At 43.5% G+C, this 24,800-nt stretch overlaps 2 protein-coding genes across 4 annotated transcripts in view; both read left to right on the top strand.

The window, feature by feature from the left end:
* The window catches only part of LOC120758826 (cell surface hyaluronidase-like), a 50,826-nt gene extending 26,186 nt beyond the window's left edge, over positions 1-24,640 (top strand). Inside the window, 8 exon segments of the mRNA XM_058422386.1 lie at positions 3,940-4,028; positions 4,030-4,123; positions 4,126-4,148; positions 18,374-18,473; positions 20,694-20,854; positions 22,099-22,208; positions 24,322-24,437; positions 24,439-24,640. Of these exon segments, the coding sequence (XP_058278369.1) occupies positions 3,940-4,028; positions 4,030-4,123; positions 4,126-4,148; positions 18,374-18,473; positions 20,694-20,854; positions 22,099-22,208; positions 24,322-24,437; positions 24,439-24,543 (798 nt within the window). The 3' untranslated portion in view covers positions 24,544-24,640.
* Positions 1-24,800, top strand: part of CEMIP (cell migration inducing hyaluronidase 1) — a 109,814-nt gene that overhangs the window by 27,483 nt on the left and 57,531 nt on the right. The window lies entirely within an intron of this gene.

Here is a 24,800-nt window from a genome sequence, read left to right as displayed (position 1 = left end):
TGCATTTATGGTTTGCCTGCAGACTTCACAGCAGCTCATCAGGGGAGGCTGTGAAACTTCTCTTTTTTTGGTATTAGTCTTTATTAAAATAAGCAGAATTTTTGGCAGTATGTGCTGTTTTCTTTTATAAGCTTAAAAATGTGTTAGACAGTCATAAGAGACTGCCACACAGCCAAATTAGTGTCAGCTTTGAATTAGGAAAAAAAAAAAAACAAACCAACCTTGCAATTCTAAAACACTCTAGGAAATGCTGTTGATTTTACACCAGTTCACTTAGTCACTCCTTCACCTGGCTGAAATAGAAATTATTCCATTTCTGTAAACTCTGTTCTTGCAGTGAATTTTTGCAGTTGTGCTGATCCTTCACCTCTGGGTTGCACATCTTTGTCTGGCGCTGTGGATTCAGTGCCTCTCTGGCTGGTTTTGGTACTGATGCTCTTAAATGTAAAGCAAGCAAGAGATGCAGGAGGCAGCAAGCAAGAGATGCAGGAGGCAGCAAGCAGTGGTTTTCTAGCCACAGGAAAACTGCACAGTACCAAGACATCTGTGGTGATTAAGGATTATCAGCACCTCACAGACTGGGAAGAAGGAAAAGCCTGAGAGATGTTTTTCAGTTCATGGTGTCTGTATTTGGATAAAGAGGTTCAGTTTGGATCTCTGATGTACACCAGTTGAAAATTCGTGTAGTTTCCCTGATGCCAGTGACATCCTAGCATGTGTTAGAGAAAGAAAGCCACTTTTTTTTTTTTTTCTTTCTGCAAGAATTTTAAAGATTTCTCTTGGAAATTTCATCGAGAAAATGTTTCCCCCTAAGATATTAACATTCTTTGAACAGTCAGTCAACCAGAAAGGGAGAAGGTATGTTTTGATCTTCTAATTTTTAAGGTATTTTTTCCCCAACATGACAGCCGACAGCATGGCAGGACAAAAGCAAGAGTAATGAAACAAGAAAGCAAGAAAACATTTTCTCAGAAATCAAGATTGTAACTTCTAATACTTGGCATGTTGCTTATCTTCATACTCACTCTCCAGCTGAACAGCAGATCTCCCTGAATTGTAAAGAACTTATCTTCTCAGTTTCACAATCTCCTTGGGAAAATTGCCATGTAAGCATGGGGGAATCTGACACATCTCTTCAGCATGAAGTGTCAAGCAGCTAAAATGACAATTATGTCCACTAAACCACCCAAGCAATAAGAAGGCTCACATTTTATAATGTTTTAACCAGCACTTCTTCTCCTACCACATTAATCTGTCACACTTCTCTTTATTTTAGTCATTTTGAAAGATTTTGATAGAAGTAACCAAAAATTATGGATGTGGTTCTAAGGAAGTTGGATTTTTCATTCTAGAAGGTGGATGAATTTTTCATTCCTGTTGACTTAGTGATGTTCCACATGGGCAAAAAACAGTCTCTTCACATGGGATCTGGGCCGTAACCTTGTTTAGTACAAAACATGTTTAAAGATCTGTTAGATATACTGTTGTATTTCTATGGGACTGAAAATCGCTGTCTTGCAGTTCTGGAGACCATTCCCACTGTTCGCCATTGCAGGAGACTGAACAACACTCTACAAGTAATTTACAAGTAATTTTACAAATGCTTGTATAATGCATATGTGGCATTTTTCCTTGTTTTAATTATCACCTTTTCATTCTCCAAACTTAATGTCAGACCTGTGACTTGGTCCTCACACACCTGGAGGACAATGCTACCGACAAATATCTGATCTTCTTTTCTCATCATATTATTGAAACATTTTGTAAACTATTCCAGCTCTTCTTTGGGCTCATTAATAACAGCAAGCAGCTTAAGCCATGCAGAGCTCTCCCACTCTCTCTCTCTCTCTCTCTCTCTCTCTCTCTTTTTTTAAATCTTTACACAAATATCTTACAGCACATAGGAATCTTTTATTCTTAACCTGTTATCTAGGAATCTTTGGGACCCATTGAATGCATCTCCTTCCTATCGTGGCTTTTCACTGGTGCATTTCATTTTGTAGTAAGTGCAATATAAGAGTTCATTCCAACTGATTTTTATTAGAAAATGCTGTTTGGATTGAGAACAATTAATACACTGAGGAGATTTCAGGCCTGAATGTACCTGATGGATCCCCTGCTCTGACCTCAGCATTACACCATCCTGATGGGGTCAAGTGAGATTGAAATACTCTGTTGTATGTTATCAGCTTTCTAATCATGGTTTGAATGTGAAGGCAAAGTCCTTTTTTTTTTTTTTTTCATAGATAAAAAAGGGTTTTTTTATCAGACTACAAATAATTTAGTCTTTCTTGATTCTTCAAGAATGAACAAATGGGTTACTGCCCAGGTGGTTTTTGGAGTGAATTACTTGATCAATATTTTCTACCATCAGGAAAAAAATTATGTTACTGTCATTCTGGGATCCACTTTAATTTTCCAGTATCTGCAGATACCACTCAGAACAGCTTCTCGTCACTGAAGTGTAATGGTGTGAAAGGAGGAGTGGACTGAATATCTGAGAAATTTTCACAACCACTTTTGGACTGTTCCTCTGGCACAAGACCCAAATGTTTAATTTAAGCATTCAGCATGAGGCTGCTGGATCCAGGGGTGAGAGGAGGGGTAGGCAAATGTGGTCCATCTATTGGGGATCCTTAGGAGCTCAAAATCAACACCAGGGCCAAGCACAACTCCTCCTCAACATGAAACTGGAACTAGGGGCTGAACTCACTAGAATCCCTAGCTGAAATTAGCCCACATACAAACCAAGGAGAGATAGTCTGGTTTTGCAGAGCTTTCAGTTTGTGTAGACAAGAGGAGGATAAGCAGATCTGGAGATGTGAGTGCCCTGCAATAGCAGACAGATATCCTGATAGATCGAGTCTCAACCTCTCTGCTAGTCTTGGCTGTACTTGTATCCTTGAGAAATTAAAATCTGATAAAAAACCTCTGCTTCTGTTTAGATCTGTCTCAAAGACACAAGCTGAGTTTAAAAATAATTTTGATGGATGGATGCTCATGTAGAAGCTTAGACATTTCTGAGCTACCATGGATTTCTATGTTGGATGTTTTGAGTTTTTGATGCAAAGAGTGTTATTCCACACTGTAGGAGGATGAAGGCAGCAGGATTATAGATGTCCTCATGTGTCCTTTGTGCATCTGAAACCCTTCAGGGAACATGACAAGCTGCCTGAAACAGCCCTGCATGCAGAGACAGATTTGTGTGAGTAGCTGTGCATCCTCCTTTTGCGCTGGAATTTCACATGGTGGGAAGCAGGGGAGCATCATGTACTCAGCCTTAAAACTAATGTTTGGCAGATGAATTTGCCTTTGTTTGAGTGATGGCAGGGCAGAAAACGCACACAGCTGGAGTGTGGTTTTGTAATTGGTTTGCAGAGCTGAGCTACAGGTCAGAGGCATCTCTTGGTCCCTGCAAGAAGAGTTTTGCTGAAGCCCTGGACCTTGGTATTTAGTCTATAAGGTCATATAATCAGGACATCAAGTTTTAGCCCCTAGAATTTTAGCCTAGTCTGCTACTTGAGAGCAAAGATGTGGATTCTATTAGATAACTGGACATAGTCCAAAGCCCATTGAATAACTTCAGTTTTCTGTATTTTTTCAATGGAATAAACCTGTTTTTAAAGTGCAGTTATTTGAATTCATAAAAATAGAGTTACTTTGTGATGCTTCCTTGATTACACTTCTCCCTAAAGATTTAGAATAGTGAACATTTTTATGGCACTGTACATCTCACTTCATGCTGTCCCCATGGATGGCTGCAGATGCTATTTCTGGTTTACCTTTTGATTTGAACTGGAAACATTTCAGTAACTTTCCAAATGCTCTGAACTGTTCATTGGCAAAAATCATTTACAGGCAACGATGATCAAATGCACATGTTATGGCTGCGCCTGGCTGGTTTAATGGCTATATTTGTCATTTTCCTTTCACCCTCAGCTTTATATCCAGGCCAGATGCCCCAGGAACCTGACCTTGTCCATTGCCAGAGCAGCATTCCCTCCCCATCCCGCGTGGCTGCGAGGGGTGAAGGGGAGCAGTGTTCCAGCAGTGCCAGCCTGTTGTCATGCTCGAGCAGGATTATATCCTCCAGTGGAATGGCAGAGCACCTGAAGATGTCATCCTGGACCCCAGCAACTTCAACAGGTACTGCCCTGTGCTGACAGAAAACATTCTGTTTTCCAAAGGTGTGGAGCTTTATCATTGTCCCAAAATATCCACGAGTGACCTTTCAAAGGTCTCAGCAATTTCTGACAGTGTGGAAGAGAGGTTTTAAAGGTTGAGATGCTTCTGCTTTCACTCTATTCCAGCTTTTTTGATGTGCAGAGAGGTTTCTCTTTCCAGAAAGTTTTGAAATAGAATCCAAGTAAGTCCTGGCCTGCTGTCCTTGAAATCCCTCCAGAAGAGCTCTGGCTCTGGTTCATTTATTTGTACTAGTCACTGCACACATAATTTATCTCCCATACATATAAAGTGCAGAAATACATCAGAATGTGCACAGAACTTTGCATGTCCTGTAATCCAAACAGCACTGGAACTATTGCGTCTTTCGAACTAAAGCTTTAAAATGTTAGGTCTCAGCACAGCAAGATTGCAGGCTGTGCTGGATTTATTTGCCATTGCTTAAAGTCAGGCTGTGTTCATTTTAGATGCTGTTTTTACCCTTGCAATCTTCTTAATTTTGCTTGATTTCATTTATGGTTTTTAATGCTGTTCTTACTTTAGTGAAATTACTTGTGCTTTGCACTGGCTCTGCCTTTAGGAGAGAGTCCCGCAGCCCAGTCAGCTCAGCAGGGGTGGGCATTGCCATGGCTTGCACAGAGGAGATGCTGTAAGGGCTGAGCACCACAAGAGAGCCTGGCCATCACCTTGGCTTCTGCAGTTTGTCTGAGTCCACAGTCATTGTTAAAAATATGCTGTGGTAAAAAACCCAGAGGTTTGCGAGTGAAACCTGACCTGATTACACACAACAGAGGCTCAGGTTTCCAAAGCAGGTTTGAGGTAGTTGGCATGCAAGAAGGTAAAGGCATGGGGACATGAAGCAGCATGCTCTGCTGGTAAACCTGGAGGGCTCCCAGGTGCCTCCAGCATTATCCACCAAACCCCACACCCATCCTCTGCTCCTCTGGCAGAGTGTCCCTGCTGTGGGTTTGGGTAGGATAGTTTTGAGCTCAAGCTCTATTTAATTCCCCTGAACTTTGGAGCTGAAAACAAATCTAAAAGTCTTGTCCTTTGATCCCACTATGAAGGGCCATGGGAATGCACTTGAGAAAGGCAGTGTTTCCTCTTTTTACATGCCCATTCCAGGGGGTGACACACCTGGACCTCTTGATTTAAAGATGGATTGGCTGCAGGGCCATGACTGAGTTGCTGCATGATGAGTGTTTGGACGCTCCTGTCACAGGGGAATTACCCGAATTAAATCACTGTTTTATATATCTGTGTTAATCTATCTTTGGACACTTTAAGGAAGAGGAAAACCTACTAGCTGCTCATGGACAACTTGAGTTTTGCAATTTTTATCTGCCTTAAATGGTGAGCTCTCTCCTTGCAATTGCAGAGCTAAATCTTCTGCCAAGTCACTGATGGCCAGCTCACACTTGCCAAAGCTTTGGCCCATGAACTTCAAGCATGAATTTAAATTTGAAGGCAGCACTAGAGCTTTGGTAAAATTCAGCTTTAACTTTAGCTCTTGTTCAAGCATCAATTTAACTACATTTTACTATTGCAAACCACAATGTGGTTGTGGTTCCTTTTGTCTTGTATGAAACCAGATATTTGAACTGGGCAAATGTTTGCAGAGTTTTTTCTGATCCAGAAAGAGTTGGCAAAGTATCTTTTTTGAAGAATCATGAGCAAGAAATATACTGTAACAAAGGAAAACCACAATTTTTCTTCATTTTGTTTAGAGTATCTTGCTAAGAAATAATTTGGAATGAATTGTGTGTCTGCTCTGTCTATACCTCAAGGATGCTGGATGCTTACTAGGGTGAGACTTAAGGCTGATGCAACAATGAGATCTCCAGACTGCATGGAAAAACATGGAGACATAAGATTCCCATGGAAGGTGAAGGAATTAAGGAGAAAAAGAGTTTTTAGGAGTTTGAAGGAAATGAATGTCTGCCTAAGCAATTTCATGTATGACCTCTACTAAGCATTGTATTCCAGTGATTTCTGGAATGAAAGAAATTTTGGATTGTGGAGCCCAGAGTAATCAGAGATAGAAAAAACAGACTTTGACCTATCTCAAGTGGCTTTATGTTTTATCTGTACTTTTGAAATTCAAAATACTTCACAGCCTCCAAAAATGATCTCTTGATACAGTAATATCTGTGCCAAACCTGAGATGCAAACCAAATCATGTTTGGATGAATTCTAGTAGCAATCTTCTAGGGTTAATAATTTCAGACATAACCTGAGTGAGCAGTTAAAGTGTTTTCAGCCCTGTCACTGTAAGCTGATGGATGCTGCCTTTGCAGGCCTCCAGAATGATCTGCACTGGGCTGGCTAAAGAAAATCAGAGGAGAAATAAAGAATTTGACAGGGAGATGTGTACCAGGATTTGGATAGCATTAATGTTGAATACTTGCACGGTTAACACTTCCCCTGCCTCATAGGCACTGTAGAAAGACCCAGCAGAACCTGTGCCAGTCCAGACATCTGTTAGAAGGCTGGAACGCCCAGATTCCTGGGGTGGGCAGGAGCTGGTCGGGATGAATTCACATGACTCAGCTGAAATTGGCAGCGCTGTGAGCTGTGAATCTTGTCCAGTGAGCTCAGAGGCACCGCTCGGGTGGATTTGCTCAGCGGAGGAGGACACCAGTTACAGCACAGCCACCCAGCAGATCTTCATCTTTCCTTCCTCCCTCCCTCCCTCCCACTGATTCAAACCAAGTTCAGAGTAATCCTTCAGTTTCTTTGCTTCCATCAAACTACGTGGCTGAACCAAACTGAATTCCTGTGTCTCCACATGCTGCCACAAGCTGGAGAGGCTGCTCCACGCCTGCCAGCTTCTCTCCCAGGGAGAGATGGGCTGGTTTGCATCTCTCAGGGGGTCTGTGTCTCTCACTGACTGATGGGCAAACATAAAGCCGTGCTGGAGACCCGCAGGTTGTGTTCTCAGGCTGCTGGGGAACATTGCAGGCTCAGCAGAAACGCCTGATTAAGCTCTAGATAAGAGTGGTCCATCTAATGCCTGGGAGTTTCCCTGTGAGGATGGGCAGGAGGAGGGGTATTGATGCTTCTGGGAAGGGGCAGCGCAGGGCAGGTAACTCTGAAAGTTTTAGCAAGTGAACAGGCTGGAATTTTAATGCCTAGGAATGAAGTGTGCTCCAGAATCAGTCCAGATCTCCTGAGGGTTTCTTTCAGGGCAGAAAAAGTGTGTGCAAAACCTTTATTTACCTTCAGATCCATTCTCCATGGATTTTGTCTCTTTGTTGGAGTGGTTTCCATGACCTTCACCCTCTCCAAGCTGTTTGTATTTTTCCTTTCCTTTTGTTTGGTTGGTTGATAATTTTTTTTTGGTTTTTTTGGGGGGGATGGTGTTTGCTGTGGGTTTTTTTATTGTTGTTGTGGGGGGGGGGGGTTGGGGGTTTGGGGGGTGTTTCTTTTTTTCTGCTTCACAGAAGTTTTCAAATTATCTGTAAGTCTTAGTTAAGGGCTTTCCTCAAAGTTATTGTCCTGAAGCACAAAGGTCCACAGAGAACATTAGGCTTGTTACAAGTTGGAGGAGAGGCTGGTAATCCAGGAGAAGAGGATAGAAAACATTATTTGGTTGTGAGCAAGTGCCTTCTTTTGGGTGCTGGAGAACAGTACAAAGATTGGCACTTCATACAGCAATCAAAGTCAGAAATTTAATCCTTCTGTTTAATGACCCAGGCTTTGTGCCTGTGCAAATTTTCTAATCACAGAAGCAGCAAAGGCAAATACTATTATCAAAGGCACAGGGCTGTTCAGTAAATCAGCCAGGCTTCTTTGTGCTATCAGCAGATCTAAAGATAAGAATTATATCTCCTCAAAGCACATATCTGAAGTATAGCGTAATAAGTCATGTTGTTGAGGCAGCCTGAAAGCAGTGGCAGTTAGATTAAGCATTCCTTGCTTTTAATGAGAACAGGGAAATACCTTTATACGTGGTCTGCTAAGGCTCAGGGAGAAGGGTTTTCCCTTGTTAGGGCTCTCTGCTGTGGTTTGACAGGGAAATGTGCCTGGAGGTGTACAGTGAGGCTCATCATACTGGTGTTCTTTGGTGCCTTGATGTAGGAGATGGACACTTATAAGGGTCTTATAAAGAGAATTAGGGAGGGGAGGACCAAATTTCTTTTCAACAGCAAACAAAAGGGTAGATGCCCATGTGAGTGCTCAGTCATGTGTCCAGCCTTTCTCCTGCTGTGGTGTTTGTGCAGGGATGGGCACAGGTTCATTGCTCAACACCTCTATTTTATGGGCTGAAGACCTGTGCAGGGGCTTGTTATCATGTTCACTAGTGAACAATCTCAATTATCTGAAAATTCAAGAGCCCCAAATGAGCTCGTGTCTAAACCTTTTTTAAAAAATCTAGACTCTTTTGACCTAGGGTGACACAAAGCCTCCAGGAGGCTGCAGCCCATCCAAAGGTAGAGATCCCCGTGCAGAGAAACTTACAGAATCCAAGTCTGCACTCGGACTCCGGGGGACTCATTATATTTGTATTTGCCATGGTTGTGTAGGTAGATTTTTCCCTATGGCTTATTATTCAGTGCCAGTCTGATTCATACTTTCAGCTACTTGTCATTTTTGTGATTAAATTCTTTAGCGGTGATAAAGTCTGAAGAAAAACAAAGATAACAAGACAAGGCTAGAATGTGCTTGTTGCAGTCTTGCCCAGTTTAGAGATATTTCCTAAACTGTTTCTTTTTCAGATTAGTTCCAAATGAGCTTTTCCTCTTGCTTCCCAGATTGATCGGGAAGGCATAATTAGTATTTCAAAGTGGAGCTCACAGTTTAAGGCTGTGAATGCTTTCTTTTTCTTGTACTTGCCTGAGTTCTGACCCCTCCATCCCCTAGATCTGGATGCAACACAAGGAACACCATTACTACTTCCAATAATAATAGAGCGCTACTTGGGTTTCATAGCCTGCCCCTCCTGATAACATCTGTGATTCAGAGTTAATCATCCACGCAACACACAAGTGGGCAGATATATTTGAATTCCCTCCTGTCTATTTAAATCCCTTAAACTACCCACAGATCAACCCGTGGATGAAAGCCACAAGATTTATATACATTTGTTTTTATAATTAGAAAGAAGCTAACACTCTTGCCAGGACACCAGGTTGCAGATCGCACCACTTAGCAGAGTTGGGTGACACCAGTGCTGGCACGGCCGTGTCCGAGCCATCCCAAAGCCCTGAGGTTTTCCATCCTCGCCTTCTCCCTTGCAGGTCTCTGTCCTCTGCAGCTGGGGTTAACAAGGTGATTCTGAGGAGACACCTGCTTCCTGAGATGACCACATTACAGCAGGAATTAGAGCAAGCTGAGCATCAGACAGTCCTGGATGGCTGTGGCAAACCAGGCTGAGAGTCACTTTTGCAGGCTGGCATATGAAACCTGAGGGGTTTTCCCCACTTTCAGCCTTCTCCTGGCTCGGGGAGTGGGGCTTGAGGGTCTTGAGGGAGAACCTCCTGATCTGATGTGCACCCAAGGCAGAGCAGTAGGAAAATACAAAATACACAAGAGTCTGTGATAACGAACTTGGGAAGACGTTAAAATGATAGGAACTGAACTGGCACGCGATTCCTCCGTGAAACATGTAGGGTGGGAAAAGAGATGATAAAATGATGCACTGTGTTTAAATGCAGGAAGTTCTTATTTTTGCTTGAATACATTTGTCTGCAAGCCAAATGCTGTCTGAGTCAGACCTTGGTTTCATGAGGATCAGCAGATCTGTACCTCAGGGCAGGATCCCTCCTGTAATTTGTTGAGCTTCACAAAACCAAAAATCACTCTTTTTGCCTGAGGAGATGTGGATAAAAAGAAAAATTAATTTATATTAAGATACAACCTATGCTTTTGAATTTTTAATGGAATTTCCTAAATAGCAGTATTTAGGAAAGGCATTTAAATCCCAATACACCTGACTCTAGTTAGCTAAACACACACCTGACTTGTTACAATCCCTTCAAAAACAGTCCTCCAGAAGAGTCTCTCCTCAGTAACAAGGACCTGAGAAAATTGGCTGGATGTTCCCCCAATGGCCATGTTTGTCATTGTGGGGGTTGGGTGTGTTTACTTGAGCTGAGGGCACAAAACTTTAAAAAAAATCCAAAATCTAAGAGGAGTGAGAGACAGCTGCAGGGAGCTGGTGGGGAATGAGGGTTCAAGGAAAACAGCTTGAACTGGGAGAAATTGGCAGAGACATGGCCAGGTCCTTTGTAGTCTCCCTGCTCCTCTCAGCACCAGTGAGATGTGTGGGCGTTTCTCATTCCTCTTTCCTCACCAGCGTTGCTGACTGAAGATGGGGTGACCTGTCCCGAAAGCAGGTTTTGTGCCAGAGGAGATTCAGCCAAGTGCTGGGCAAGTTGTTGGGAGGTTGGGAGGAATTTTTTGAGAGAAAAAACAGCTGAATCCTGACTGAGAGCAAGAAGCACTGACCTCCCGTGATTTATTCTTGGGATGGGTTGGCGGCTAAATAGGGGCTATGCCTTTTTTATGGTCCTTTGAAGTTTAAACTTCAGTCTGTAAGAGACAAACTTAGCAAAGCAGCATGTGGGGATTTCTGCTTCATTCCCACATTATGAACAGGAATGTTTTAAATTCCCAGTTCTCTCACTCCCTTTGAAAGTTCAGCTCACGTAGATGTTGACCAAAATGTCAGAGGGGTTGTTTTTAAATACGAGTAATAACAGTTGGGGGAGACTGACTCACTGGATGGAACTCTCTTGTTTTTTCAAGCCCAAGGAGAAAAATATATCATTTTCAGTTGTACTCCATGGCATTCCCTCGTTAGTTTACCCCAGATTTTCATCAGTGAAGTCAGGATTTGGACTGTGCCCTTCCATGTTCATCAGCTATGTGACACACCATGTCAATAAACATGGTAGGGCTGTTTTCTAGAAAAATATTCATCAGCTTAGAGGTTCCCTTTACTGAAATACAGCCAGGATTGCCATCCAGGATGACCAGAAAACCCAGCAGTAGACGATACCCATTTGCCCAGGACTCACACCCCACCTGATGTAGTCAATATATCGTGTGTTGCTCACAATATTGAACAAGCGTTATTCATCCTCTCCCAGGCAGTCAGAGCCCCAGACATGCCCTTTTTAATGTTTATTCCAGCCAAATCTCATCTCCAAGTTACGTGACTCGCTTTACATCCCACCACTCACAGAGGTCTCCCCTCCTTTGCCTGCTTGAGCACATTTCTCTGAGTGTCTTTGCTTCTGAGAGTTCAGGGTTGAACTGGAGGTGTGCTCTGAGGGTTGTAAATGAGGTATGGATGTGTGTACGTGCAGATCTCTATCTGCCACATGCTCAAGAACAGGAAAGCTCTTGCCTGCTTTTTTACCTTTCTCTTGTCCTTTTTATGCTTCTGCTTATTCCAGGGAGCCTGCTCGTTGCCAAAGCAGAACACTTTTTAAACATTTTGTCTGATGCTTTTGCTTTACCTGAAAGAGCCAGAACTGCAAATGCCAATATCTTGGAGAACAAAAAACCCAAAAATTTCTTGGGTTTGTTTCATCCAGTCATTTCCAAAAGAAAACAAGTAGGATAAGCACGATGGTAAAAATGCATGAAGTACACTGTGGGGATTTTTGAATGACAGTAACAGAGGGCAGAAATGTCAGGTTTTATACAGTCTGGTGTCAGCAGATCCTCAGAAATTTTCAAAGTAATGCTTAAAACAGTTGAGACCCACTAAACACTGACTTTCTGCTAGTGTATATTAAGCTTTCCTCCTTCAAAGACCAAATTTTTTGGTAAAAATATAAAAAAAAAGTTTGCCTGATTAGGAACATGAATGAAAAAAAGAAAGGAGACTGTTCCTTATTTACAAAATGAAAATAACCTTTTCACTAGGAGAGGTTGTGAACACAATTACTTAGTTTTGGGGTGCAAATACCTTAAATAGCTCAAGTTAATTTTCTACACATGTTAGTACAACTTTTATTTAAACAACAACTAACTAGAAAGTTAGACTTTCTACCTAAAAATATTTTCATTTTTTTCTCTTGCAAGAAACTCCTAAGAATGAAAGTAGAAGACAAAAATATGGTCTTGCATATTGCTCCACTGGCATTTTATTTATCAAGTCTGACTTCTATCCCTTGTGTTTTGAGTGCATTTGTCTCCTTTGTTTGTGCTGGTTTTTTATCACAAAAGCATCTAAAGATATATATGTTCTCCCAGCCTTCAGGCAGGGCTCTAAAATGACTTTGAATTTGTAGTTTGGGATCCACCACAAACTCAGTGTTTTCATTCCTTGCCAGTGCTCTGTGTGTCCACACACACCAGAGGTATTCCAAAGCTAGATGCTTAGAATGGCTCCATCTTTTCCTTATTTTGCCTGCAAATATTCACCCCAGAGCAGCAGCTGCTAAATAATACAGAACTGAGAGGTTTGAGCAGAGAAATGAAGCAGGACCCACAGTTTATTGACCACCTTGAAAGAGAAGAAGGGTTCCTGCCCTTGGGACCAACCAGGAGGTTCTCGGCAGTGTCTGAGGAGGATACACACACATCAATTTGACTTTGATCTCCATGCCCCAGGCAACCCATGCCTGATTACTGATTACCTATGCCTGTTTCCTGAGGCTGCATCTCGCCCTGCCCTCAGTTTTGGCAATGGCTGGAGCACAGGCATCTAACCCACACCCTCTGCCCAGCTGCGAGGCAGAGTCACAGGAACCATCCTGTGCTGAAGTCTCCTCCTTTGATTTTCCTGGAAGTGCTGCAGCCCAGCCCAGCCCAGCCCAGCCACGCAGACAGGTATTTTGGAGGGTTTACAGTGGGTTTTGTACAAGCTGAGGAAACAGAACTGAAGTGCACAACTAAACTGTTAAATACTGCTAATTTAAAGAGGAAATAACCCCCTTAATCTTTCCAATTTTTACATAGAGGATATGTTCTAATACCTTTGCTTCTCGCAACTCTTCCCAAGCACTTTGTAGTGGGAAAGAATTTATTCCCATCTCTTCTTCCACAAAGGAAGAAGCACCTCCAAAGTAGGTGCTTTGGAGCACCTCCAAAGTAGGTGCTTTTCATCTGATCTTTTCAATCCTGGTGTAATTTATTTCCTTGCTTCATTCAGCCTGCTCACGTGCACCCTAGACTGTAGCATTCCTATTCCCAAATGATCTGGCAACTCAAGATGGTCACGGCTGTGTTTTTCTCTCTCTTTTTTTTTAAAATTCTTTCACCCTCTAGTTTCCTTTCCTAATGCCTTTCTCATTCCTCAGGGAGGTGGCAGTGAGTGTAGTGCAGCACCAAAGCTGGTTCCCAGCACCTGGGGGAGTGACAAGCTCTTTTTGTGACGGTGACTTCAGGGGATGAAATGTGCTAACGCAATGCAAATCACCCTTATGAAACAGCCAAATGTCTTGGGACTCCATCCTAAAAATATTCCACGAATATGGCTCTGGTGCATTTCTTTCATTTCCTCTAGTCGGAGGCCAGATCATCTGAAAATATATCCATTTTTGAGCTGTCCTGTGTTATGACACAGCTGGAGTTGCTTAACATCTAGAGGGCAGTATCTGGCTTAAGCTGATGGGTCTTTGTGTGGCTTTGATTTATTATTTTAGAACAGCCTGTCCCCTCTTCTATCCTGTAGATAGCTTTGTTTTGTTTTAATGAAAAAAAAAAACAGAACAAGGCCGAAAAAACTTGCCTTTATTTCTGTCCATGTGTAAAGCCAAGTAAAGGTCCAGGCATGCAGATCCCCTGATTTCACCAAAATGAAGGGGTTTCCCCTTGTTTATCGCTCTGCAGGTAGGGATGGGTGGTGGGTCACTTCAGGGATTCCTTTGGAAAAATTTTGACTTCCTGAGCTTTGTAGAACACAGGCAGACGATGAAGGCAGTGCTTTCTTTCTCTAAGCCAAATTTATATTTTCTGTTTTTACCAGAAATGCAGGTAGTTCAAAGAATACTTTAAATCCTGGAAGGTTGTGGTGACACAGGGAAAGCAAACCATGGCTCAGGCACCTTGGTGTTACATGCTGAGCCACTTAAGAGGGGAGGAAGGAGAAAAAACCCCAAAAGCTAATTATCTTGGTGTTTAGTTTTTCTTTTCAAGTGTAAACTTCATGTGGCTTTCTGCTTAGCACAGCATCAGTGCCTCTCACAGACAGGAATGGGTGTTGGGGTCTTTTGTGCGAGATCCTTTCTATCAGTATAAGAATTGTGCTATATCTGCAGCTTTGGCTCTAAGGCTTGTACCAAAGGTTTCTAGTTTGGAGCCTTTTTTTTTTTTCATTGAAAGAAGGTGACGATGGGAATCACAGGATGAAGGGAAGACATATTTTTGTAAATGTGTATGCCAAAACTTGGGGAAACAGGAGTTAAAAGATGATTTAACTTTATCCTTAGTTATTCTAAACTGACATTGAAGAAACAGCCAGGGAGAAGGAGATTTAATGGAAACCATAATAATAAACTTTGCTGTAAAGTGGAGGAAGCAGGTCTCTTTAGACTGTGGCTCTGGTTCAAGTCGGAGATTACTTTCTAATTCCTGAATCTGTGCCCCTGGTGAAATGTCTGCTGGATGCTGGTTCCCTCTCCTGCAGCAGCTCCGGATCAACCGGCTGCCTCAGGAGACACCAGTGGGTATGTGACTGCTTGTGCCTCTGCCTTATGGGGCAAGGAAGAGAAAATCCCTGCTTCTAAGCCATCCTGGCACCTGACTCAAAGTCCTCAGAGGTCAGACAGGGTCCCTGGATCAGACCTTTGTAATAAGCAGCCGTTGTTTCCAGACAAAGCAAAAAAATCTGATTTTCTTTGGCTTTGAGGATTTGTTGTGTTTTTTTAGAGCAGAAAGAGAACCTCAAAGGACATTTCTTTGTTTTCCCCTGAAGACTGTACTCTTGGCTGCAGACCATCCCTTGTACTCAAGCCCTCAAGTGCATTTTTTCCCTTTGCCCCCGCCTGCCCTTTTGCTGACAGAGGAGGCTGGCTGTGTGTCGCCCTCTGCTATCCCAGGGAAGCTGTTTTCCAGGTGGTAGCAGATATCCCAGCGAGGGACAGGGACAGTGCACAGTGTCCAGCACACGTTCCCTCCCAGGCTGGTGCTCTCCATGGAACTGGTGAGCGGCTCCTCTGCTCTGACCGAGCTCTGGGGTGTGCCCTGCTGTGCCCTGGGTGGGCAGCACGCCCTTGGGGTCGTTTCTCACCCCAGCACCTCCTTTCTCTTTCTCATAGTTAAAATCCAGGTCTGTCTACCTTGCATGCTCGCTTCAGTGATTTCAGGCCAGAATGAGTTTCCAGGCTGGAGCTCCTGGGGTAGGTCTGTGTCTGCACCCGAGCAGAGATTTGCAGTGCTGCTCAGAAAAGTGCTGATTTCTAGGCTGGACTGGGCTCCTCGTGCTTTCCTGCTGCTTGGCTTGCTGCAGGCGTGGGCATGGTGTAAATATTTGTTTAAACCAATTGTACCCTGAAGGGCCATGAGGAAGACTCCTCTCGTGACCAACACTGAGATAGTTTGTGAAGTTTCAGCCTCTTCATATGCCCACAAAAAGAGATTTCTAAAATAATCCCATTCTAAAAATCAGATTTTGTGAAAAACCAAAGCACATCTCTTATTTTGGAGGCATGAAGACTCCTATAACTCTTGCACTGTCTTTGTGAGACTTGAGGACACCTTTGGTTAAAAAAACATATTACGAAACTGTTTCTCAGTCAGCTAAAATAGTTAGGCAGGAAAAAAGTGTTTTGTGGTTTAACCATGAGTCCCATGATGCTTCACCTGACTAAGTAGCTACTTCAGGAATCAATCCACAAATGACAGATTTGAAAAATAAGATGGGATATATTTATTCATTCAACCATAACACATGAGCAATCAAATCCCGGAATGCCTTCCCTGCTAACCAGGCTCCTTGATGATGGCCAGGTCTCTCTCATCACAGGAATTGTGGAATACCAAACTGGTAATTAATCCTCCTTTTTAAAAAAAAAAAAAAAAAAAAAGTTGCCCAAATTCTGTAAACAGGTTGTTTACTACTAAACAGCAGGAAAAAAGGTCACACGTGTGGGTCTGTGGGGGAAGAGCCACGAGCTGCCAGCAGCCATCCAGGTCTGGCACATTCAGACTGATGGGTCTAACCTAACTGAATTCTGGCAGTATCAGCATTCTGGTTCTCTGTTTAGTTCAGCAGTTATTTTTTTAGCCTTTCAGAGTCCAGAAGTTATGGGATTGGCTTTTTTCTTTTCCTGTTGTTGTTTTTTAGCCTATTTCTTAATGAGTGGGATGTTTCCCCTTCTTTTTTTAACCCCACATGCTGGATCCTTGGAAAGGAACCAAGCTTACTCATTCTTTCTTCCAGAAAAATAGAAACAAATATTTAGTTTTAAAAGAAATAGAATGAAGAATCTCTGTAAAGCTCATGTATCTTTTTGATCCTGGAGCCGAACTGAGCTGTTTATATAATTTCCTCAGCCTGAATTGCGGAGTGGACAGGGTTGAAAACATACTTGAAACAGTTAGAAATAAAAATGAAGTCCAAAGGCCAGAAGACCTGGCTGCCTTGGAGCTTCTGTCATGCATGCTTTGGGCTGAGCTCTGCAAAGGAGTGAGCTGATGCTGGTGTCTCCAAGCCAGCCTGTGTCCCTAAGCACAGCTGCTGCTCCTTCTCTGCTGGGGTGTCACCATGCCTGGGGGCAGCAGGGCTGCCTGGGGCAGGAGTGGGGTGTGCCCCACATGCTGCTTGCCTGGGGCTGTGGGCTGCAGGTGCTGCAGGTCTCATCACACCAGGAGGAGAGGGGAGCTCACCCTGTCATTTTGCAGGATTTGGCAATGGATGTACCATGTCTAACTGTTAGAGCTGGTTTGTGACGCTGGGAAATGTGAGAGGTAGTGCAATTTAGCAAGTGCAGCTCCAACCTGTGCTCAGTTTATCCTCTAAACAAAGGGGTCCTGATCCCTCTGTTTGCTCCCATTTGTAGGCACCTGTTTGTTCACCTGTGAGCCTGTGGAGCTTGGAGAGGAGGCAGTTACTGCTTCCAGCAAGGCTGTGAGCAGATTAAAATCACGGCACACATGTGGCCAGGGCACCCCTGGAGCTGTGGCCCCAGCCCTTTCCCAGAGAGGCCAGTGGCTGCCCAGCACCCCGTGTCCATGTCCAGCACCCCATGTCCCAATGCCCCATGTCCATGTCTCTATGCCCCATGTCCCCATCCAGCACCCCATGTCCACATCCAGCACCCCGTGTCCATGTCCCAGCACCCCGTGTCCATGTCCAGCACCCCATGTCCATATCCAGCACCCTGTGTCCATGTCCCAGCACCCCGTGTCCATGTCCAGCATCCCATGTCCACATCCAGCACCCCATGTCCACATCCAGCACCCTGTGTCCATGTCCCAGCACCCCGTGTCCATGTCCCAGCACCCTGTGTCCATATCCAGCACCCCATGTCCATATCCAGCACCCCGTGTCCCCTGCCAGGCGTGTGGGGCTCTGCAGGTACCGACCCTGAAGGATGAAACAGCCTCCTGTGTTACACAGTGTCCATACAGACACACAAGGAGCAGCTGGAGGGAATTCCCACACGGGAATCTGCTCAGCATCACATAACCTGTGCAGAGACAAGGGGTTTGCTCCGATTTTCTGCTGCTTTTTGTGCTGTGCTCCAAATATTGCCTGAAAGATAATTCTCAGCTAGAAGCACGTGGGTGCACATTCATGGCACCTCTCACCCCCACTTTCTTTCTTTTAAACCAGAACAAAAGGACTCTTGGGAGGGCTTCTTTTGGATTAGCTTTGAATTCAAAGGACGACGCTGCTGCTGTGTTTCAAACTGGGGAGTAATTCTGGTTAACAGGAATAACTGAAAAACTAGAGCCAGATTTTCCACTCATTTACTGTAAATTCACCCCACTCTAAATCCTGCAGAACTGTTCCAGGCTCGTACAGATCTGCACTTGATTTTATAGCTAGGCAAAATATATGAAATCCATACTCAACTTACTCCAAGTCAGAGTGTTTATCAGAGGATCCTTTAAACTGCATTGCAACAACCCTTTTATAAATATTAACAATAAGCACTTCAATGTGAATCAGGATCACAATTTGAGTAAAGGATTCTTACTTTTGGGATCATGTACATCAGTGTCATTTTGCTGATAAAAACCATTTAGCAAGCTGATTTTTAAGGCTGTCTCTGATGTAATTGCAAGTTGCTATCACCAGCACACCCTCAGTTGGGTACATAAGAATCCCGATCCAGTCTCTTGGCAGGGCAGACATACAAAACCACTCTACATCCGCATTCATGAAGGTATTTTGTGTTTTACTGCATTTGAAGTAGTGGTTAAATAGGGGAAACTTTATCTCCAAGGAAAGTTACTGCAGAATCTTGTTGAGCCTTGGCAGAAGGAAATGGGAAGTTCCCTTGGAAGAGGCAAGTACATTGTTCTCCCTCACAATTAACTCAATTAAAGTCACTGGGAGTTCGTATTCTATTCAGATGAGGATTTGAGCTCTTAGGGGGAAAAAATGGCCTTTTATCACCTCAGAAGAAGAATTAACACCACTGCTCTAATGTAGAGGAAAGGAAGGAAAAAGCAAACTAGAAGCCATTGTTTACAAAGGAAGTGGGGGAAAAAACAAGTTTGTTTTTCTGTTTTTCTTTGCTGGCATTGCACTAAAAGATAAAAATAACTATATTTCACTACTATAGAGGTTTGAAACTGTCAGATTGTCCCTGCACATGCCTTATATATCTGTTTAGACAGAGAAGGGTGACTGAAATAATTCTTGCAAGGACACTGCCCAGGCTCACATGCCTGCATGCTACTGAATTACAATTAACGCTAACAAATGCCAAGCAAAGCTGGTACAGCAACCTTAAGGAATATGAGCAGCCAAGATTTCTTGCTGGTGCACTGTCTGCATCGTCAAAAATTTATTCAAAGCCATTAGCAAGCAGGTGTTAGTGGAGGCAGCATCCTCCCCGTGGTGAAGCACAGACACCTGTGTGTGCAGCACTCGTGGGACAGGTGTGGTGTCCTCAAAGCTTCTTTGTCTTTTCTGTGGCTTTAATGCAAAGTGGTGTTTTTCTAAGGAAGTTGTAATTTCAACACACATAGTCCCAGCTGCAGTAGAGGCTGGTATAGGCAGGTGGTAAAGGCTAGTGTCTAAGGGGGGATTCTTACCCTAAATCTTGAAAGGCACAGAAAATTTGGAAAATGAAGAAGGGCATGTTTTGTTCTGGTTTTGCTGAACGAAATGCAAAAGTCAAAGATGTTTTAAGTTTCTTATGCAAGTTTCCCCAAAGGCTGCGTGATCTGGCTGTGCTGTGCCCTGCCCCAGGCGCTGCAGGGCTGTGTGCTGGCTCCTCGAGGGGTCTGCAGGGTGCAGATGGGACAGGACACACAACACAGCCACCTCTTGGGCAGTGGCTCACATGTGGGTCTGTTTGCTGGGCTGGTTGCTCTCTGCTGTGCTTGCATCCTGACTTTTGCACACTTCCCACACTTAGGATGGTCAGACAGCCAGGACAGGCGAAAGATTTTGTCTGTGTTTGCTCCTTCTCACTCCCCTTTGCCCACCCATGGTCTGGACATTTATGTTTCCCTTACCCTTGCCCCCATATTGCATTCAGCATCCTCTGACTTCTCGCAGAAGTCACTTTTTAACACTTGGCTCCCACATTTAGTCTGGCCATATACTCCCTGGAGACATGCATGTTTCAGATTGATGGGATGTGAACTTCCTGGTGCCTTCAGGCTTTGGAAAACTGTGTACATTGCAGTCTTGTCTATTCTGGGTTCAGTGTTCTGACGGCCTGACCTTGCTCTGCTGTTGCTCCCCTTGGTGGAGGTTCTGTTCTGTTCTGTCAGGATGGGCTGTCCCCAAGATGTTGGGAGGATGCATCAGTGTCAGGCTGCTCAGAGAGCTTTGGGCTTTCTAAAAGTAACCTTTCTTTTGGCACATCTTGAGATGTGTAACCTTGGGAAGGAGTTCTTGCTGTAGGAAAGAAGAAGAGCAAGAGCTACTTCTGCTGCAACTTCTTTGAGGCACTGGGACAGGCCTTACAAGAAGGAAGAGTTTAGTTTGGATATTTACATTTTCAGGGGAAAAAAAATGCATGTGTAATTTCTGTTTTCTCGTCTGCTGTCTCAGCACCTCTCCCTTGCTCCATGGGCAAATCTGCTTTGTCCAGTGACAGTAATTTCCCCTACATGAAAGGAAACTGTATTAAGGCTGAACTAAGCATTTTACTCTCAGGATTCTTGGCTTCCCATTAATCCACAGAAGATGCTGATGACCTCATTGCTCATGGTTTTGTACCCCTTTGAGAAGGGGTTTTGCTTCCTCCTTCCACTGACCAACAATCAATGATGTCACTTCATCTGTACCAATGATACATTTAAAATTATAGTTGTTTTTAAAATGTAGATATTTTCCTTATAACTCCCTTACAGAGGAACAAGATCACAGCCTAAGGCTCCTCAGCCTGCCTCCATATAACCTACCTTTGCTTTTTTCATTGCAGATAAATGGCACAGTGCTCCTCTTCACTAGCACTGGAATATTCTTTGTGGTGCTGGATGTGTGTTCAAGAGCAGTCGTGGACAGGCAGCACTCTGACAGAGTTACCAGTGAAAACACTGCCTGTGCAGTAACTGGGTATGTTCAAACATCCATAAAGGAGAGGTAAGAAAACTGCTGAGAGTCCACTTCGTGTAGCAACCTGTAGCTGATAGACAAAGAAGGGAAAATTATGTAATTTCATAACCAAACCTGTGCTCTGAAGAAATCTTAACACAAATTAAACATGCACAAATCCCCAGCATCAGCCAGATAAGAGGAGCAGCATTTCTCTCCCAGGATTGTAGAGATTAGAGCAGACAGGAGCAAGTTTTCTAGAAAACAAACAATTTTCTCTAAATAAGCCAGCCTTTTTCAAACATGGAGTAGATAAGGTCCTTGCAATGACACTTGCAATCCTGTGCACCCGTCCCCATGTCCAGCCACTTCCTGGCAGCCAGTGATTCAGTTTTCCATTTTGGAAACAAGTCCACTTCTGTTTATTCTTACTGATTGTTTTTGCCTCTTGTGACAGATGAAAATCACAGGTGTGCCAGATTTTCCAGTGGGACTTTTCTTGGGCAAGCCAATGACTGGTCCTGCCTGCCTGCTGGCTCTCCTGCCTTGTGTGGGTCCTGGCAATGGTCGGGACCATCTCTGTTTGTGTCTGTCCCACATTCCTTGTGGGTTCATGTGTTGCCACATAAACATGGAACAACAGAGATGGAGAGATATATTCTTGGCTGCTGGTAGAAGTAGGTCAAATAACCAGAAAACAGACTTTCTGTCCAAGGAATTTCTGAGCAGTTCATGACCAAAGGTTAGAATGCTCCTGAGTTATTACATCTGCATCTCTGCACATGAGTGTGTACATGTATCAGATGTGCACAAAGTGGCAAAAAATATCCATGCAGTATCTGCACATTCAGTTTGTTTTCCTGGTAAGATTTTGCAATGAGGCATTCAGCTAAATGTGACCACTTGTGCCTGCAATTCACTGCAGGTACAACTCACTGGGGGCTGAAAGGACTTCTGTGAGGACCAAAGGCAGACTGAAGATTGAGTGAAAATCAGAGCCAGGAGGTTGATGGTTTCAGAGTCTCAGCAATGCACAGCAACTGAGTGTCCCTTTCCCATAAGGGAGGGATGCACTCAGTCATTTGGGCTTGTTTTGATCCTATGTGAAGCACAGGTTTAATCTAGGACCGTTTAAATGGAAAGCTTACCTGGGATTGAAATAAGGGGATTTAGATGTCCTTAAAGTCAAGCATGCTCCTACATACTTTTCTGAATTGGAGCTTAAAGGTCTTGAAGATCCTTAATGAAGCAATATTTTGCAATCATGCAGTAATTACTGTTCTTCTTTTCAGATCACTTGTCCTTGTGTGCTCTAGAAACATCACAGACATACTGGGCAGCTCTGAAATGTCTTTTCTTGTTAGGTTAAGTTCAGCAAAGCCCATTATCTTCCACGGGGGAGGTAAATATATCTATTCTATCATGTTTCTTTGGCTTTTTATTGCTTTTCATGTTTCACTGGCTTTTAATTAGGTTGGAAAACACAGAAGAATTACTGGTGTGTATCCCATCCTATAATGCACATATACTTATACAGTGCTTATCAATTTATTTCCCACCACAATATGCCAGCGTAACCTGTTGGCTTAGGGATGATGAGAAATAGGGGAGTTATTTCAGGACATTGACTCCACTTTGCCAGTGGGAAGTCGCATGCTGCAAATTTTTGCTTTTTCTAACAAAAAAAGGAAAAAAAAAAAAAAAAAAAGGAGAGTCATTTGATATAGATTCTATCTCTAAACTTCCACTGCTTTGTGAGGAAAAACAATCACAACCTGAAAAGTTGATGAAAAAGAAAGCAGTCTGCTTATTTCTAGTGAAATAAGAGCTATTTATTGTTTTGGGTAGAAGGACAGTCCTTATTACAATTTTGCCTTTCATTGCTGCAAGAAATCCATTGGTATCATTGATCCAGAAAATCTATGCTGGGTTTCCTACTGGAAAACTAGAGGCTATTGAGTCCAGGTTTGGTTGAATAATATGAGTAATAAGGAAATCAAGAAAACAGCCACCTAACTTCATGCAGATTTCAGTCCCTCATGCAGAAATCAGATGGAAAATTGTATTTCCAGCTTCTTATTTTCTGGGACAGAGGAGGGGGAGTGAGTTACAGGGGTTGGGGACCTTTCCCCTACTGCTTTACTGAAATTCATATCAATTTCTGGTTGAAGTTTCAAAGCTCATTGCTGTGACCATTCCAGGGGAGGACAACACTATCTTTACAGCTGAGGCAGTGATTTCATTTCAGCGCATCTTTGATTCCTGAGAAGCTGCTGCTTCTTTCATCCTTTGAAAAGAAAAAGTTTCAGGTTTTCATTTTTGTTTTTGTCCTGAAACTTTCTTGTTGCATTCTTTCATCAAAGCCCCGAATACTTTTGAAAGGAATTCTTTGATTAAAAAGGAATCGTTCTTTGTTTGTTTGTTTTGCCAAACTTTGTTCCCTGAACCACCTGTGCCATCCTCTTGGCTGTTTTGGGGGCTTGGTTCAGCCTCCTGCCCCGACTGCTCCAGGGGCACAGGGAGCAGCAGGCAGGGCCAGCACCATCCTGGGGACTCTGGCTGTGTCCCGTCCTGGCCCTGCCACGCTGGTGGGATGCTGCTGGCTGGCAGTGGGACTGAGCTGCTGCTGGCTGAGCACAGACTGAGCTGCTGCCCCTGCTTTGCCTTTCCTAAGGGCAAGGGTGCTCACCCGTGTGCCTGCCCTGATTTCCAGTCTGGGTGATTATGTTCTGCTCCATGAGCTTCTCCTGCTGCTTCAGGTATTTGGACTATTTGACTTCACAGCTCCAGGAGTGCTCCGTGCTGGGGGGCTGTGTTTCGGGGCAGGCTGGAGCATTTCTCCCAAGCACACATTGCTTCTGCCAGGGATAATGCAAAAAACCCCAATCCCCTTGACCCCAGTGGGATCGGGATTTAGGGTCTTGTTTCCTGGTTTTGCAAAACCTTATTTAAATTAGAAGTGTTTACAGGAATAGTCTCGATCCAGCCAGCTGCAAATAGCCTTGGGAGCCTTTGCAATGAAAAGCATAATATAAACACAAGACATTATTATTAAAATGGAAGAATGCATAATGCCTTTGTACTTTGGGACAGCAGAGGACCAGAGCAGAGTCGACATGAGAGATAGCTAAGGCATAACAGGATGAAACAGATGTAAACTAATAAAAGAAGGATTCAAAGTCTCTAACCATTTTCAGGTAGTTAAATAAGAAAAAGTACCAGTATTATTTTAAAATAAATAGTAAAACAATGTTCCTGCTAACTGACATCTGGGCACCTGGCTTAGCCTGTTGAAATACCAGCAGATCCATGATGCAGCAAGTTTACAGTTTCAGTGAGGCTCATTCCTACTTCCATCCCCCTTTCTCTCTCCTATACTTTCTGCTATTTTAATTCAAGAAATGAAAAAAGGGCCAAGAAATTTCCATGATATGTGGAGGGATCCCATGCTGTGCTCCTGGTAAGTGAACTGCCACACCCAGAGGGTCACTTCTCTCCTTGTGTCTGTTTTTCAGGGAGTTTTGCCGTGCTTGGCTATAAAGGACAAGCCAAACCAGACTGGATTAAAGTCTTTAGTCACGCTGGTTATCAGAAAACGGCTTCTCTACAGCATTATGTTTCCTTGAAGCTGAAAAAAATATCAGTGTCCTGATAATAGAGTTGAGCCACTAAAACTTGTTTTTTCTCAGACCTGCTTGCAGCACATCCCTGCAAAGGCTGGGGCGCCCCGGGGTTAGCACTGCTGGGGAGCCCCAACCAGGCAGAGCCCAGCACCACCACCAAAACCTGCTGTTCTTACAAGATTGTACCAAACCCATGCTGTTCACTTGTATATTTTACAACCAATAAATATGTTCTCACCTTACCCTCTGTGGCAGAGCTTTATTTTCAACCAGTGCCTTACAGAGCAGAACAGGAGCAGTGTGTGGGCTGCCCTTCCCCAGGGGAAGTGTTTCAACATATCTGTGATTTGGTATCAAAAGGTAAGTTTTAA

Source organism: Hirundo rustica, chromosome 13 (assembly GCF_015227805.2).
Source record: "Hirundo rustica isolate bHirRus1 chromosome 13, bHirRus1.pri.v3, whole genome shotgun sequence".
NCBI lineage: Eukaryota > Metazoa > Chordata > Aves > Passeriformes > Hirundinidae > Hirundo > Hirundo rustica.
Note: the sequence above shows the minus strand (reverse complement) of the source record. Positions and strands in the feature narration are given on the sequence as shown.